Source organism: Nomascus leucogenys, chromosome 17 (genome assembly GCF_006542625.1).
Source record: "Nomascus leucogenys isolate Asia chromosome 17, Asia_NLE_v1, whole genome shotgun sequence".
Classification (NCBI taxonomy): domain Eukaryota; kingdom Metazoa; phylum Chordata; class Mammalia; order Primates; family Hylobatidae; genus Nomascus; species Nomascus leucogenys.
This window is the reverse complement of record NC_044397.1, coordinates 92,226,006-92,240,739: the sequence shown is the minus strand read 5'-3', so window position 1 is coordinate 92,240,739 and position 14,734 is coordinate 92,226,006. Positions and strand designations below refer to the sequence as shown.

General features: G+C 57.1%; 1 protein-coding gene across 2 annotated transcripts; it reads left to right on the top strand.

The window, feature by feature from the left end:
• Positions 1–3,519: 3,519 nt before the first annotated feature.
• HMG20B (high mobility group 20B) lies at positions 3,520–9,336 on the top strand. 2 transcript variants are annotated; one of them, XM_030797343.1, is made up of 10 exons: positions 3,520–3,595; positions 3,891–3,946; positions 4,292–4,400; positions 4,984–5,187; positions 6,137–6,257; positions 6,857–6,900; positions 7,148–7,220; positions 7,487–7,702; positions 8,524–8,656; positions 8,762–9,336. In XM_030797343.1, exons 2-10 carry the CDS (start codon positions 3,909–3,911, stop codon positions 8,772–8,774), a joined length of 951 nt encoding a protein of 316 aa, XP_030653203.1. In that variant the 5' UTR covers positions 3,520–3,595; positions 3,891–3,908; the 3' UTR covers positions 8,775–9,336. The 2 variants fall into 2 exon arrangements, with proteins under 2 accessions (XP_030653203.1, XP_030653202.1); XM_030797342.1 differs by having other exon boundaries at positions 6,854–6,900.
• Positions 9,337–14,734: the final 5,398 nt, after the last annotated feature.

The following is a 14,734-nucleotide window of genomic DNA, read 5'->3' as shown; positions in this document are numbered from 1 at the left end:
GGATCATCTGAGGTCAGGAGTTCAAGACCCACCTGGCCAATGCTGCGACACCCCCATCTCTACTAAAAAATACAAACATCAGCTGGGTTTGGTGGCACGTGCCTGTAATCCCAGCTACTCAGGAGGCTGAGGCAGGAGAATCGCTTGAACCTGGGAGGTGGAGGTTGCAGTGAGCCGAGATCATGCCACTGCACTGCAGCCTGGGTGAATGAAACTGTCTCAAAAAAAAAAAAAAAAAAAAAACAAAGGCCAGGCGCGGTGGCTCACGTCTGTAATCCCAGCGCTTTGGGAGGCCAAGGCAGGTGGATCACAAGGTCAGGAGATCGAGACCATCCTGGCTAACACGGTGAAACCCCGTCTCCACTAAAAAATACAAAAAAAATGAGCCGGGCATGGCGGCATGCACCTGTAGTCCCAGCTACTTGGGAGGCTGAGGCAGGAGAACGGTGTGAACCTGGGAGGTGAAACTTGCAGTGAGCGAGATCGTGCCACTGCACTCCAGCCTGGACGACAGAGCGAGACTCTGTCTCAAAAAAAAAAAAAAAGGAAAAGAAAAGCAATAAGCTGACAATAGGAAATGTAATGAAATTAAAGAGGGCTGAGCTGCACTTCCTTAATTCTGTACAAGTGAAATGGATGTGAACATGATTTGCATAATAAAAATTAATTAGAAAACCAAAGAATTATAAGGCAAGTCATCCTTAATAGACAGCCTCCACTTCTAGGATTATAAATTGGTATACTGTTCCTGGCTTCATGCTATAAAAATTGGCAAATAAATCATAGTAATAAATGACAAAAAACGAACAAAAAGGCCGGGTGCAGTGGCTCACACCTGTAATCTAGCACCTTGGGAGGCCGAGACGGGCAGCCACCTGAAGTCAGGAGTTCGAGACCAGCCTGGCCAACATGGTGAAACCCTGTCTCTATTAAAAAAAAAAAAAAAAAAAAATTAGCCGAGTGTGGTGGCGGATGTCTGTAGCTACTTGGGAGGCTGAGGCAGGAGAATCGCTTGAACCCGGGAGGCAGAGGTTGCAGTGAGCCGAGATGGTGCCACTGCACTCCAGCCTGGACAGCAGAGCAAGACTCCATCTCAAAAAAGTAAAATAAAATAAAATAAATAAACAAAATAAAATAAATGTTCAATTAAATTGTTATTGACTATGGCCGGGAGGGATGGCTCCGCGCCCGGCCTCACCTAGACTATTTTTAAGTGGGCAGAGAGACACAGGGGAGGCCTGGGAGGTCAGACAGCTAGCTGATTTAGCAACAGAGCCAGATCTGGCGTGTGGAACCGTCCAGATTCCGGGGCCAGCTCGCCTTCCTCAGCCCCGGGCTGCATCTTAGGACAACGGGCTTATTGAGACTTACTTCACATATAATGCACCCATTTAAAGCATACAATTCCATGGTTTGTAATACATTTCCAGAGTCATGCAGCCATCACTGAAATCAACTTGTAAAATACTTTCATCACCCAAATGAAAACGCCTCCCTCTCAGCGGTCATTCCCCACCCACTGGCACCCACGCGTCCCCCTCGTCTCTGTGGATGGGCCTTTCCTGAACATTCTGATCACACACTGTGTGGCCTTTTGTGTCTGGCATCTCTCACTGACTGTGATGTCTTTAAAGTACATCCATGCTGTGACTTGTGTCAGAGACTCGCTCCTTTTTTTTATGGCTGATAATATATATATATTTTTTTGAGACGTAGTCTTGTTTTGTTGCTCAGGCTGGAGTGCAGTAGCACAATCTTGGCTCACTGCAACCTCTGCCTCCCGATTCATGGGATCCTCCTGCCTCAGCCTCCAGTGTAGCTGGGATTACAGGCATGCACCACCATGCCTGGCTAGTTTTTGCATTTTTAATAGAACTGGGGTTTCACCATGTTGGCCAGGCTGGTCTCGAACTCCTGACCTCAAGTGATCCACCTGCCTCCCAAAGTGCTGGGATTACAGGCATGAGCAACTGCGCCCAGCCTATGGCTGATAATATTCTGTTGTAAGGATATATCACGTCATTGATCCATGCATCATTAGCGGACATTTGAGTTGTTTTCACTTTTTAGCTATTATGAATCACGCTGCTACCCACGCTTGTGTACACGCTTTTGTTTGAACACCTGTTTTCAGTTGTCTGGAGTATATTCCTAGGCGTGAACTGCTGAATTGCATGGTGATTCCACATTTATTTAACCCTTTGAGGAAATGCCAGTCTGTTTTCCAAAGCCGCTGCATCTGCCTCCTAGACATTTGACGGATTCAATGAATGTGTATTGAGCATCTACCATGGGCACTGCTATGAACCAAACAGGCAGGCCACAGGGAGGAAGCCGACTTACGGAGACAAAAAAAAAATCAGAGAAGGCCTGGCTGAGCAAGTGACATTTGAGCGGACTTGAGGAAGAGGAAGTGGGCCAGGCGTGGGGGCTCATGTCTGTAATCCCACCACTTTGGGAGGCCGAGGCGGGTGGATCACGAGGTCAGGAGTTCAAGACCAGCCTGGCCAAGATGGTGAATCCCCGTCTCTACTAAAAATACAAAAATTAGCCGGGCGTGGTGGCAGGCGCGTGTAATCCCAGCTACTCGGGAGGCTGAAGCAGAGAATTGCTTGAACCCGGGAGGCGGAGGTTGCAGTGAGCCGAGATCCAGCCACTGCACTCCAGCCTGGGTGACAGAGTGAGACTCCGTCTCAAAAACAAAAGAGGAAATGAGCAGCCCCAACTTGGGCCAGAAGCCTAGACTGCTGCTGGGAGGTCCCTGATCCACCAGAGCGGAGCCTCCTGACCCATCCTCACAAAGTCCTTGCAATCTCCCTTCACCACCATCTTTCCCCAAATACTTCCAACCCAGCTCCCAACTCCTCCCCCTGCCTGACCCACACCCAGTTCTCAGCTTCGCAGCATCCCAGTCTCTCTGTCCTGGATATCGTGCGATGTCCCCATTGCACAGGAGGGAAAGTCGAGACCCCAGAGGGAGAGCAGTCCCTATGGCCAGAAGCCCTCGGATCCGGACGTCGGAGGCTCTAACCTGAGTAAATAAACAGGAAACTTCTCCGCTAGGTTTTGCAGGATGTTACGAACAGGTCCCACCTTGTCCTAGGGCTGGGGGCTGCCTCGCGGGACCTTAACCCTAGCAACCCACCTCCGTCCCCATGGCAACCGGGGCGGGGCCCGACCCGGATCCGCCGGTCGCCCCATCCGGCAGCGGCTGGGAGTCTTGCCTTCAGAGAGGGAGGAGGAGTCCGCGCCTCTCCTACTGGCCCTTTAAGAGGCTCCGCCCGGCAAGTCATCCACGGGCTCCCGATTGGTCCCGAGCGCGGCCGAGCACAGCCGAACTTGACGCACCGCCCGCCGCCTTCCTTACCAACCTCCCACGCGGCTCAGCAGCCTCCCCAGCCAATCGCCGGCCGGCGCGCCGATCGGTATCTGCATGGGAACGCCCGGGGGGAAGGCCTCACCCAATGGGACCGTTCGCCGAGGCCTTCATTAGCATGCCGGGGGCGGGGAGGGGCGGGGCAGCCGGCGGGGGCGGGCTGCGGGCGGTTGGTTGGAGCGTCGCGCAGTCGGGAGGTCCGGGAAAGTTTCTTTGGAGGTGAAAACAGCCGCGGAACTCCGGGCCCTGCGAGGGGGCGGGGGTGCGGGGGTCCCAGGGCCGGGCCGGTGTCTTTCCTGGCCCGGGGGGAACCGGCACAGGCCTCCCGGGGGGCAATCGCCCAACAAAGGATTCTTGGGGCGCCCGCCCTCGAGGACTTCCCCGCCCCCGGATCCGGCCCCCCCAGCGCTCCGGGCCCGGCATCCCAGGGCTCTCCATCGCGGGGTACCCCAGTTCGCGGTCTGCCATCGGGCGGCCCGGGCGCTACTCACCTCCGCCCGCGTCCGTGTTCCAGGTCCGGCCCGGAGCGGCCATGTCCCACGGCCCCAAGCAGCCCGGCGCGGCCGCCGCGTGAGTGCACTGATCCCCTCCCCACGCCCTCGCTACCTTCCCGGCTGCAGGCCTAGCTCCTGAACCCCTGACCCAGTCCCCCCCGCTGGAGTCTTGACTCCCCCACCTGGGTCAGGGGGCTTCCCCCTCCACCCAATTCTGCACCCCCCCACGTCGGCCTCCAGTCCCTCCCAGGAGCCCCGCTTGTCCCACCTTCCCCGGATACTGACCCCATCAGACCCTGCCTCCTCGAGCTCCTGCGCTCTCGCTGCAGCCCCGCCGTCGGAGGTCAAAACGCCCTGGGGTGGGCTTTTGGGGGAGGGGAGGTTCTAGGGACGGGGCTGACCGCAGTATCCTTGGTTCCAGGCCGGCGGGCGGCAAGGCTCCGGGCCAGCATGGGGGCTTCTTGGTGACTGTCAAGCAAGAGCGCGGCGAGGGTCCACGCGCCGGCGAGAAGGGGTCCCACGAGGAGGAGGTGAGAGTCCCTGCCATGAGCTGGGGGAGGCCCCGGGCTCCCGCCCCAGCCTTGAAGCCCCGCCCCAGGCTGGATTTGAATTGCTTGTGGCCCCGCCCACAGCCCAGATTTTCCTCCGGAAGCTGAGACCCCGCCCCGTGCGAGCTGCCACGCCCCTGACAGGTCCTCTGCCACTCTAAGTCCAGGCCCCGCCCACCACACAATGCCAGCTCTGCCCACTCTAAGGTCCCGCCTACTTACACTCCTTGGGGGCGGCACCCTCCTCTTGGTCCTGTGGGCCCGTTCTCCAGCAAAAACCACGCCCCAAGCAGAGGCCACGCCCACAACCCAAGTCAACACCACCCTTGTGCTCAAACCTCGGCCCATAGTTCCTCAGATCCCCTCACCCCTGGCCAGGGATCCCTCTAACCCACCGTGTCCTGACTGCTGACGGGGCCCTACCTCCATCTTTTCCGGGTTCTTCCTCCCAGCTAGGCCCCGCCCCCCACCCCCGCCCACACAGCATTAGGCCCCGCCCATGCCCCTCTGAGCCCCGCCCCAGTACGCCAGGCCCCCCTCCCAACGACGCAGCCCGGTTCTGCAGCCGGTGAAGAAACGCGGCTGGCCCAAGGGCAAGAAGCGGAAGAAGATTCTGCCGAATGGGCCCAAGGCACCGGTCACGGGTTACGTGCGCTTCCTGAACGAGCGGCGCGAGCAGATCCGCACGCGCCACCCGGATCTGCCCTTTCCCGAGATCACCAAGATGCTGGGCGCCGAGTGGAGCAAGCTGCAGCCAACGGAGAAGCAGGTGGGCGGGGCGGGGCGCCGAGCAGGGCCGGCGGGGTCCACGGACTACCCCCCAGTAGCCCCGACCCCCAAAGGATTCCACGTGTAGGATTTTTCCTTCTGCCTGGAGAAATGCCCACCCATGATCAGCTGTTTTGTGTGTGTGTGTGTGTGAGATGGAGTCTTGCTCTGTTGCCCAGGCTGGAGTGCAGTGGCGTGATCTCGACTCACTGCAACCTCCGCCTCCCGGGTTCAAGCAATTCTCCTGCCTCAGCCTCTCAGGTAGCTGGGATTACAGGCACGTGCCACCACGCCCTGCTAGTTTTTGTATTTTTAGTAGAAATTGGGTTTCGCCATGTTAGCCAGGCTGGTCTCGAACTGTTGACCTCAAATGATCCGCCCACCTCAGCCTCCCAAAGTACTGATATTAAAGGCGTTAGCCACCGTGGCCGGCCCATGACCAGCTTTTGGGGGCGCGGCTAGCAAGAGGCAAGACAGATTGAAAACTGGATGACCAACAAACATATGTCTAAGTCAGGATGGGGCCTGGATTTTTTGCGAAACCCGATTTTCATATCCTGTTAGTTTAAAAATTTCAAAAACATCACGGAAATGTAACAAAAGCCATCACTGCTTTGCATCCCTGTAAGTGAGATTTCAAAGAGAGGAACGGGTGCGGGAGGGAGTCCAGGCATCCGCATATGCTGAAGGTTGGGTGCCTGCCCATGACTCGCGTCCGGGAGTGGTTTATCAGGGCTGGAGTTGGGGAAGAGTCCGGGGCATGGGAAGTGATGTGCGAGCTCGGAGGTCCCTGAGCAACAGGCTGAGGAGCCGGTTCTGTCTGCCTGGAGGCAATAGGGAGCTATGGAAGGTTCAGGAGAGGGGAGGGTGCTGTGAAAGCTGAGTGATAAAGACTGGCTCCTGGCGTTGGAGGCTTCCCCTGCTTCAAGTCTTCTGGTGCTGCCCCCCAGCGGTACCTGGATGAGGCCGAGAGAGAGAAGCAGCAGTACATGAAGGAGCTGCGGGCGTACCAGCAGTCTGAAGCCTATAAGATGTGCACGGAGAAGATCCAGGAGAAGAAGATCAAGAAAGGTGGGAGGGGTCGGGCGCGGTGGCTCACGCCCGTAATCCCAGCACTTTGGGAGGCCAAGGCGGGTGGATCACCTGAGGTCAGGAGTTCAAGACCAGCCTGGCCAACATGGTGAAACCCCCCGCCCCCCCACTAAAAATACAAAAATTACCTGGGCATGGTGGCGGGTGCCTGTAATCCCAGCTACTCGGGAGGCTGAGGCAAGAGAATTGCTTGAACCCAGGAGGTGGAGGTTGCAGTGAGCCAAGATTGCACCACTGCACTCTAGCCGGGGCGACAGGGCGAGACTCCGTCTCAAAAAAGGAAAAATGAAAGGTGGGAGGGGCCGGTGCGAGCAGTTGGGGTCCTGCTCTGTGGGGTGCGACCTCAGCCCAGGCAGGGTCTCCCTCCGTAGGGCACAGTCCCGTGGGTTGGGCGGGGGAAAGATACATAACCAGACAGGAGTGAAGGGGGCTCACTCGGTACAGCGATGGGGGATGCCCAGACGCGGGGCACTCAGGTGGGGAGCTGGATCCGGCTGAGCAGCGCTGACCTAGGGTGCAGGGCGTGGTCCCTGTCGGCCTGGGAGGCTGACCCTGCCCTTCCCCTCCCCCGCCAGAAGACTCCGGCTCTGGGCTCATGAACACTCTCTTGAATGGACACAAGGTAAGCGACCTTCCTCCTCTCAAAGCACCTGGGGGAGAAAGGTCTGGAGGCTTCTAGAACCCTGAGTCAGAGCCAGTGCTCGCCCAGATGTGTGCAAGCAGGGGCGGTGCCGCTGCACCGTGGGGATGCTGTTGATTGTACTCCCACCGGAGTGCCCCAGGAGACCCTCCTAGGCTTGGGGCACACCCAGAAAGAGCGTGGCTGCCTCCTACCACCAGTAAATTGCCACCTTGTCCCTTCGTCTTAGGGTGGGGACTGCGATGGCTTCTCCACCTTCGATGTTCCCATCTTCACTGAAGAGTTCTTGGACCAAAACAAAGGTGAGCGTTAACTGCGGTCCTGATTCGAACTCCGTGGAACTGGGTGGTGGAGGGGCGCGTGGGCCAGGAGGGCCCCAAGGCTGGAGGAGGCGGATCGGGAGGTTCCCTATGAGCGTCCAGACGCGCGCTGTCGCTCCAGAAGCTGATGTGGAGCAGGAGGCAGAGGGCGCAGTGAGGGAAACCTGGGCAGCGGCACGTCCCGGGCAAAAGCCCGGGGGTAGGGGAGAGGGAAGGCGCAGGCTTTGACCCCTCTCCCCTCGGCGCAGCGCGCGAGGCGGAGCTTCGGCGCTTGCGGAAGATGAACGTGGCCTTCGAGGAGCAGAACGCGGTACTGCAGAGGCACACGCAGAGCATGAGCAGCGCGCGAGAGCGTCTGGAGCAGGAGCTGGCGCTGGAGGAGCGGAGGACGCTGGCGCTGCAGCAGCAGCTCCAGGCCGTGCGCCAGGCGCTCACCGCCAGCTTCGCCTCACTGCCGGTGCCGGGTGCGGGCCACGCCCATCTCCCAATCCCGCCCCGATCACCCAGCCCCACCCGCCTCCCCCCTCTCTTGCCCCCTTCCCCAGTCACCCGGCCCCGCCCATCGCCCCGCCCTCATCACCCCAGCTCCGCCTCTTCCCCGACCCCCGTACCCCTACCCCATAGCTCGGTCTGGTTCTTCCCAGACCACCCCCGAGCTCCGCTCCGCGCCCCATTACTCGGCCGGGTCCCTGACCTCGCCCCCACCGACCGCGCCTCCTGGCCACGACCTCTCCCGACGCGTCCCCGCTTACTCGCTTCCTCCCGCAGCCCCTTTGTGCCCCCACCTCAGAGGTTCCGGGCACCGCTCCCTACCGGCCCCACCCTCGCTGGCCCCTCTCCCTCGCTGGCCTCTCTCCCTCGCCAGCCCCCGACCAGCCTGAGCACTGACCCAGCCTCCCCGCTCGCCACGCCACGTTCCCATTGACCCCACCTCCCCACACCCCGCTGACCCCTGAGCCCTCTCCACCACCCCAGTCACGTCCCACGCGACCCCAGCACCCCGATGTCATCCCCACCTCCCCGACCTCGTTCCCTCCGTCCGTGACTGTTCTTAGCAGACTCTGGACGCCCGCGGCTCTAGCCCCGCGTCCCCACCCTGTCCCCGTCCTCGCCATCCTCCTGCCCCGGCTTACCTTAGTCCACGCTGCGCCCCTCCTGCGCCGGCCGTGTCCGGACCTCTGAGCACCCGTGCGACCCGCCCTAAGTCACTCCCTACCTCTGCCCCTGGAGCCCCCGCCCCGCGACTCCCCGGCACCCTCGCCTGACCCTCCCGCCTGTCCCCCAGGCACGGGCGAAACGCCCACGCTGGGCACTCTGGACTTCTACATGGCCCGGCTGCACGGAGCTATCGAGCGCGACCCCGCCCAGCACGAGAAGCTCATCGTCCGCATCAAGGAAATCCTGGCCCAGGTCGCCAGGTGTGTGCCGGGCGAGGCGGGGCGGAGCCAGGGTTCAGGTCCCGGATGTGCCCGCCCTGGGGTTCCCCAGGGCCTCATCCCGGGCCCTCCTCTCTCTCGTTTCAGCGAGCACCTGTGAGGAGTGGGCGGGCCCACGATGCAGAGGAGAAGCTGTGGGCGCGGCCCTGCCCCACCCCACCCCGTGGACGAGAGCCTGGGGGTCCACGCTTTGGGGCCTGGTCCCATCCTGCACCTTGGGGGCTCCAGCCCCCCTAAAATTAAATTTCTGCCGCATCCCTTTAGCTTTCAATCTCCCCAGTCCCCTGAACCCAGAAAAAGCACTCGCTGCGCGATACACCCAGAAGAATCGCACAGCCGAGGGTGCCCCTCCTCGGAGGACAGCCACGCGCTACACTGGCTCTCCGGGCCACCCCCGGGACGCAGGACAGACAAAACCCACCCCTAGCACACGGCAGGACCCCCCAAATTACTCACTACGGGGGGCTGTGCCATAGGCCACACAGGAAGCTGCCTTGTGGGGACTTACCTGGAGTGTCCCCCGCATGCCTGTACCCCAGATGGGTGGGGGCCGGCTTTGCCCATCCTGCTCTCCTCCAGCCAAGGGACCCTGGTGGGGGTGGCCCCTTCTCACTGCTGGATCCGGACTTTTTAAATAAAAACAAGTAAAATTTGTGTCTTAAGCTTGTGAGTGTGTAAGGTTGTTTGGGGTGGTGTGGAGGGTTCAGAAGGTGCAGCCTGGGCCCCCCATGACATCCCTGCTGGGGGCGCCAGGCCTGCTCTCTTTACCTCTAGCAGAGCCTCGAAGTTTCTCAGATAGGGAGATGGGAGCCCAAACTTGCCGGGGTTCGCAGAGCAAGTCAATGGCAGAGCAGGTGTCTCCATCCCTCCCCCACCTAAAGTTGTGTATTGTGGGCTCAGCACACGTGGGGGACTTGAAGCACAGGGGACAGTCACGGCTGCTCAGTTCATCCTTCAACTTGTGTCCGCACGGGGGTTCCAGTCCACTTTGTAGCACAGTGACTTTGGGTGGGCCACGGTTTTGTTTATTGTGTAAAATACGCAACATAAAACTTAACCATTATAGCCATTTTGTTTATTTGAGACGCGGTCTCACTCTGCCACCCAGGCTGGAGTGCAGTGGCCCAATCATAGCTCACTGCAGCCTTGAACTCCTGGGCTCAAGCAATCCTCCTGCCTCAGCCTCCCAAAGCCCTGGGATTATAGGCGTGAGCCACCTCGCCTGGCCATTTTAGCCATTTTAAAATGCACAATTCAGTGGCATTTAGTACGTTCACAATTTTGTGCAATCATCACCTTTATCTAATCTCAACGCATTCTAATCACCCCCAAAGGAAGTCCTGTCCTCATCAACAGTCACTCTCATCCCCTCCCCAGCTCCTGGCACCCACAAATCCCCTTCGTGCCTCTGTGGATTGACGTGTCCTGGATATGGGACCACACACTGTGTGGCCTTTTTTTTTTTTTTTTTTGAGAGAGAGTCTTGCTCCATCGCCCAGGCTGGAGTGCAGTGGCGCGATCTCGGCTCACTGCAACCTCCGCCTCCCTGGCTCAAGCAATTCTCCTGCCTCAACCTCCTGAGTAGCTAGGACTACAGGCGTGTGCCACCACACCCAGCTAATTTTTTGTATTTTTAGTAGAGATGGATTTTCACCGTGTTAGCCAGGCTGGTTTCGAACTCCTGACCTAGGTGATCTGCCCGCCTCCACCTCCCAAGGTGCTGGGATTACAGGTATAAGCCACCGCGCCCGGCCTATATGTCCTTTTGTATCCGGCTTCTCTCACTGAGTGTGATTGTCCTCCAGAGTTATCCACGCTGTGGCCTGTACCAGAGCCTCATTCCTTTTGGCGGCTGAGTCATGGTCCAGTGTGTGGATGAATCCGCCGTATTGACCCATCTATCTGTCAAAGGACACTTGGCTATTTCTACCATTTACTTGTGAGTCATGCTGCTGTGAACATTCATGTACGTGTTTTCGTTAGAATGCCCATTTTCCATTCTTTTGGAGATACAGATTGCTGGGAGTTCTGCGTGTGGCTTATTTTGTGTACGTGTGTGTGTGTGTGTGTGTGTGTGTGTGTGTGTGTGTTGCTTATTGAGAAACCTTTCCAGGGACTTCTGTGTTTAATGGCATACATAAGACATCCTAAAAAATAAGGAGAATAATTTGAACCCCAGAACCTCTGAATGTGACCTTATTTGGAAATAGGGTCACTGCAGATATAATTAGTTAAGATGAAGTCATTACCGGAGTAGCATAGGCCCTAAGTCCAACATGACTGCTCTCCTTATAAGAAGATAAAATTTGGACACAGACACAGAGAAGAGACAGCCAAGTGACAACAGAGGCCGAGACTGGAGTGATGTGTCTAGAAGCCAAGGAACATCAAGGAAGGCCACCCACAGCCGGAAGCTGTGGACGCCAGGAAGGATTCTACCCAGGGGCTCCGGGGGCCCTGCCAACACCTTCATTGTGGAATTCTGGCCTCTGGAGCTGTGAGAGGATAAGTTTCTGCTGTTTTATGTCTCCCTGTTTGTGGTGCTTTGTTTTTATTTTTTATTTTTTAGGAGTAGGGGGGGGTCTCACTATGTTGCCCAGGCTGATCTTGAACTCCTGGCTCAAGTGTCCTCCTGCCTCGGCCTCCCAAAGTGCTGGGATTACAGGTGTGAGCCATTGTGCCCACCCCCATCCCACATTGCTGCTGCTGCTGCTTTTTTTTTTTTTTTTCAGACAGAGTTTCACTCATGTCACCCAGGCTGGAGTGCAATGGCACGATCTTGGCTCACTGCAACCTCCACCATCCAGGTTCAAGTGATTCTCCTGCCCCAGACTCCTGAGTAGCTGGGATTACAGGCGCCCACCACGACGTCTGGCTAATTTTTTGTATTTTAGTAGAGATGTGGTTTCACCATGTCGGCCAGGATGGTCTCGAACTCCTGACCTCAGGTGATCCACCCGCCCCAGCCTCCCAAAGTGCTGGGATTACAGGCGTGAGCCACCATGCCCGACAGCCTTTTTTTTTTTGAGACAGGGTCCCACTATGTTGCCTAGGCTGGAGTCAGTGTCGCAATCATAGCTCACTGCAGCGCCGATCTCCTGGGCTCAGGTGATCCTCCCACCTGGTTCTCATGAGTAGCTGGGACCACAGGTGCCTGCCATCACTCCTGCCTAATTTTTTCTTTATTTTTTATTTATTTATTTTTTGTGAGACAGAGTCTCGCTCTATTGCCTAGGCTGGAGTGCAATGGCTGGATCTCAGGTCACTGCAACCTCCACCTCCCGGGTTCAAGTGATTCTCCCACCTCAGCCTCCCGAGTAGCTGGGATTACAGAAACTCGCCATCACGCCCGGCTAATTTTTGTATTTTGAGTAGAGACGGGGTTTCACCATGTTGCCCAGGCTGATCTCAAACTCTTGACCTCAAGTGATCGGCCCACTTCAGCCTCCCAAAGTGCTGGAATTACAGGCATGAGCCACTGTACCCAGCCAATTTGTTGGTATTTGTGAGATGGGGTCTCACTATGTTGCCCAGACTGGTCTTGAACTACGGGGTTCAAGCGATCCATCAGGGTCAGCCTCTCAAAGTGCTAGGATTACAGGCATAAGCCACTGCACCCAGCTGTTTCTTTGTGGTTGAGACAGGATCTTGCTCTGTCACCCAGGCTGGAGTGCAGAGACACCATCACAGCTCACTGCAGCCTATACCTCCTGGGTTCAAGCAATCTTCCCACCTCAGCTTCCCAAGCAGCTGGGACTACAGGCGCGTGCCACCCCACCCAGCTAATTTTGTATTTTTTGTAGAGATGGGGTCTCACCTTGTTCCTCAGGCTGGTCTCAAACTCCTGGGCTCAAGTGATCCTTCCGCCACAGCCTCCCAAAGTGCTGGGATCACAGTCAAGAGCCACCTCACCCCATCCAGTTTGTGGTGCTTTGTTACGGCCGCCATGGGCGAGTCAGACAACCCGATACTGCCAACCCCCCTCACTCCCCACCCCAGTTTCACCCTTTCCTGGCACAGGTACCACCACCTTAAATTTAGAGTTTCCCATTTCTAGGCAGGCCTGGAAAATACCATTTTGCAGCAGTTTTTTATTTAAAAAAAAATTTCAGTATACAATCCAGTAGGTTTTGGTACATTCAAAAAGTTGTGTGGGCTGGGCACAGGGGCTCACGCCTGTAATTCCAGCAGTTTGGGAGGCCGAGGCAGGCAGATCACTTGAGACCGAGAGTTCCAGACCAGCCTGGCCAACATAGTGAAACCCAGTCTCTACTAAAAATACAAAAATAGCCGAGGATGGTGGTGCATGCCTGTAATTCCAGCTACTTGGGAGACTGAGGCAGGTGAATCCCTCTCTCTCTCTCTCTCTCTCTCTCTTTTTTTTTTTTTTTTGAGACGGAGTCTTGCTCTGTCGCCCAGGCTGGAGTGCAGTGGCGCGACCTCGGCTCACTGCAAGCTCCGCCTCTCGGGTTCACGCCATTCTCCTGCCTCAGCCTCCTGAGTAGCTGGGACTACAGGCGCCGGCCACCACGCCCGGCTAATTTTTTGTATTTTTAGGAGAGACGGGGTTTCACCGTGTTAGCCAGGATGGTCTCGATCTCCTAACCTCGTGATCAGGCCGTCTCGGCCTCCCAAAGTGCTGGGATTACAGGCATGAGCCGCCGCGCCAGGCCTCTTTTTTTTTTTTTTTGAGACGGAGTCACGCTCTGTCTGTCCCAGGCTGGAGTGCAGTGGCACAATCTCGGCTCACTGCAACCTCCGCCTCCTGGGTTCAAGCGATTCTCCTGTCTCAGCCTCCCAAGTAGCTGGGATTACAGGCACGTGACACCACACCCAGCTAATTTAATTTTTGTATTTTTAGTAGAGATGGGGTTTCATCATGTTGGCCAGGATGGTCTTGATCTCTTGACCTTGTGATCTGCCTTCCTTGGCCTCCCCAAGTGCTGGGATTACAGGCATGAGCCACCGCGCCCGGCCTTACATAAACTTTCTTACCTCGTCCAAAACCTTTTGCCACTTTCTTTTCTCTCCCCATGTTCAGTTTGTGAGGCTCCTCCCAGGCGGAGGCTGTGTCTGGCTCTGCTGCAGGGCCCACCACTGCAGGCAGGATGGCTGTTTATTGAGCCAACATTCCTGGGTAGGAATCTGATGGATACGCAGGTGTTCCCGGCATTGCATTCCAGCGGATTTTTACCAACGCCTCCTGGTACCTGGGGTCTCCTCCTTCATCTGTGACCTGGACATCCATTCATTCCTCACCAAAGATCACTGAGCACCTGCGGTATGCCAGGCACTGTGCCCTGGACACTGGGCATGGGGACAGAGCAGGGGAACAGCCCCCACCCTCCTGGAGCTGACATTCCTCCAGTCCTGGGGACAAGCAGGACTCAAGATGAAATTAAATATCAGCCGGGCGCCAGGGCTCACGCCTGTAATCTCAGTACTTTGGGAGGCTGAGGTGGGAGGATTCCTTGAGGTCAGGAGTTCAAGACCATCCTGGCCAACATGGTGAAACCCCTGTCTCTACTAAAAATACAAAAAATTAGCTGGGTATGGTGGCAGGTGCCTGTAATCCCAGCCACTCGGGAGGCTGGGGCAGAAGAATCGCTTGAACTCAGGGGGCGGAGGTTGCAGTGAGCTGAAATCATGCCACTGCACTCCAGCCTGGGCAACAAGAGCAAGACTCGGTTAAAAAAAAAAAAAAAATTAAATGCTTGGGAGAAAAAGTCAGGGAGGGAGTCTGGGAGATGATGACAGGGGGCGACATTAGAGTAAGGACCTGACAGAGGTGAGGATTGAACCATGCAGAGGTTGGGGAAAGGTGCTCTGGGCAGAGGACACAGTCCCTGCAAAGCCCCCTGGGGCAGGACTGTGCCTGGCACATTGGAGGAACAGCAAGGAGGCCCGTGTGGCTAGAGCCGAGTGAGCTGGGGGAACACAGGGAGGGGGGAGGGCAGGGAGGACACAGGCAGCTTTTGCTAGGTCTTGTGGGCTGCAAGGAGGACTTCAGCTTTGACCCTGAGTGAGGTGGGAGCTACAGAGGGCTGCGAGCCGGGGAAG

Excerpts from the sequence above, each read along its gene's own strand:
- HMG20B (XM_030797342.1), top strand. The coding sequence starts at position 3,909 with ATGTCCCACGGCCCCAAGCAGCCCGGCGCGGCCGCCGC. Across the intron at positions 3,947-4,291 it reads CAGCCCGGCGCGGCCGCCGC|GCCGGCGGGCGGCAAGGCTC; the intron begins GTGAGTGCACTG and ends CCTTGGTTCCAG. Across the intron at positions 6,901-7,147 it reads CTCTCTTGAATGGACACAAG|GGTGGGGACTGCGATGGCTT; the intron begins GTAAGCGACCTT and ends CCTTCGTCTTAG.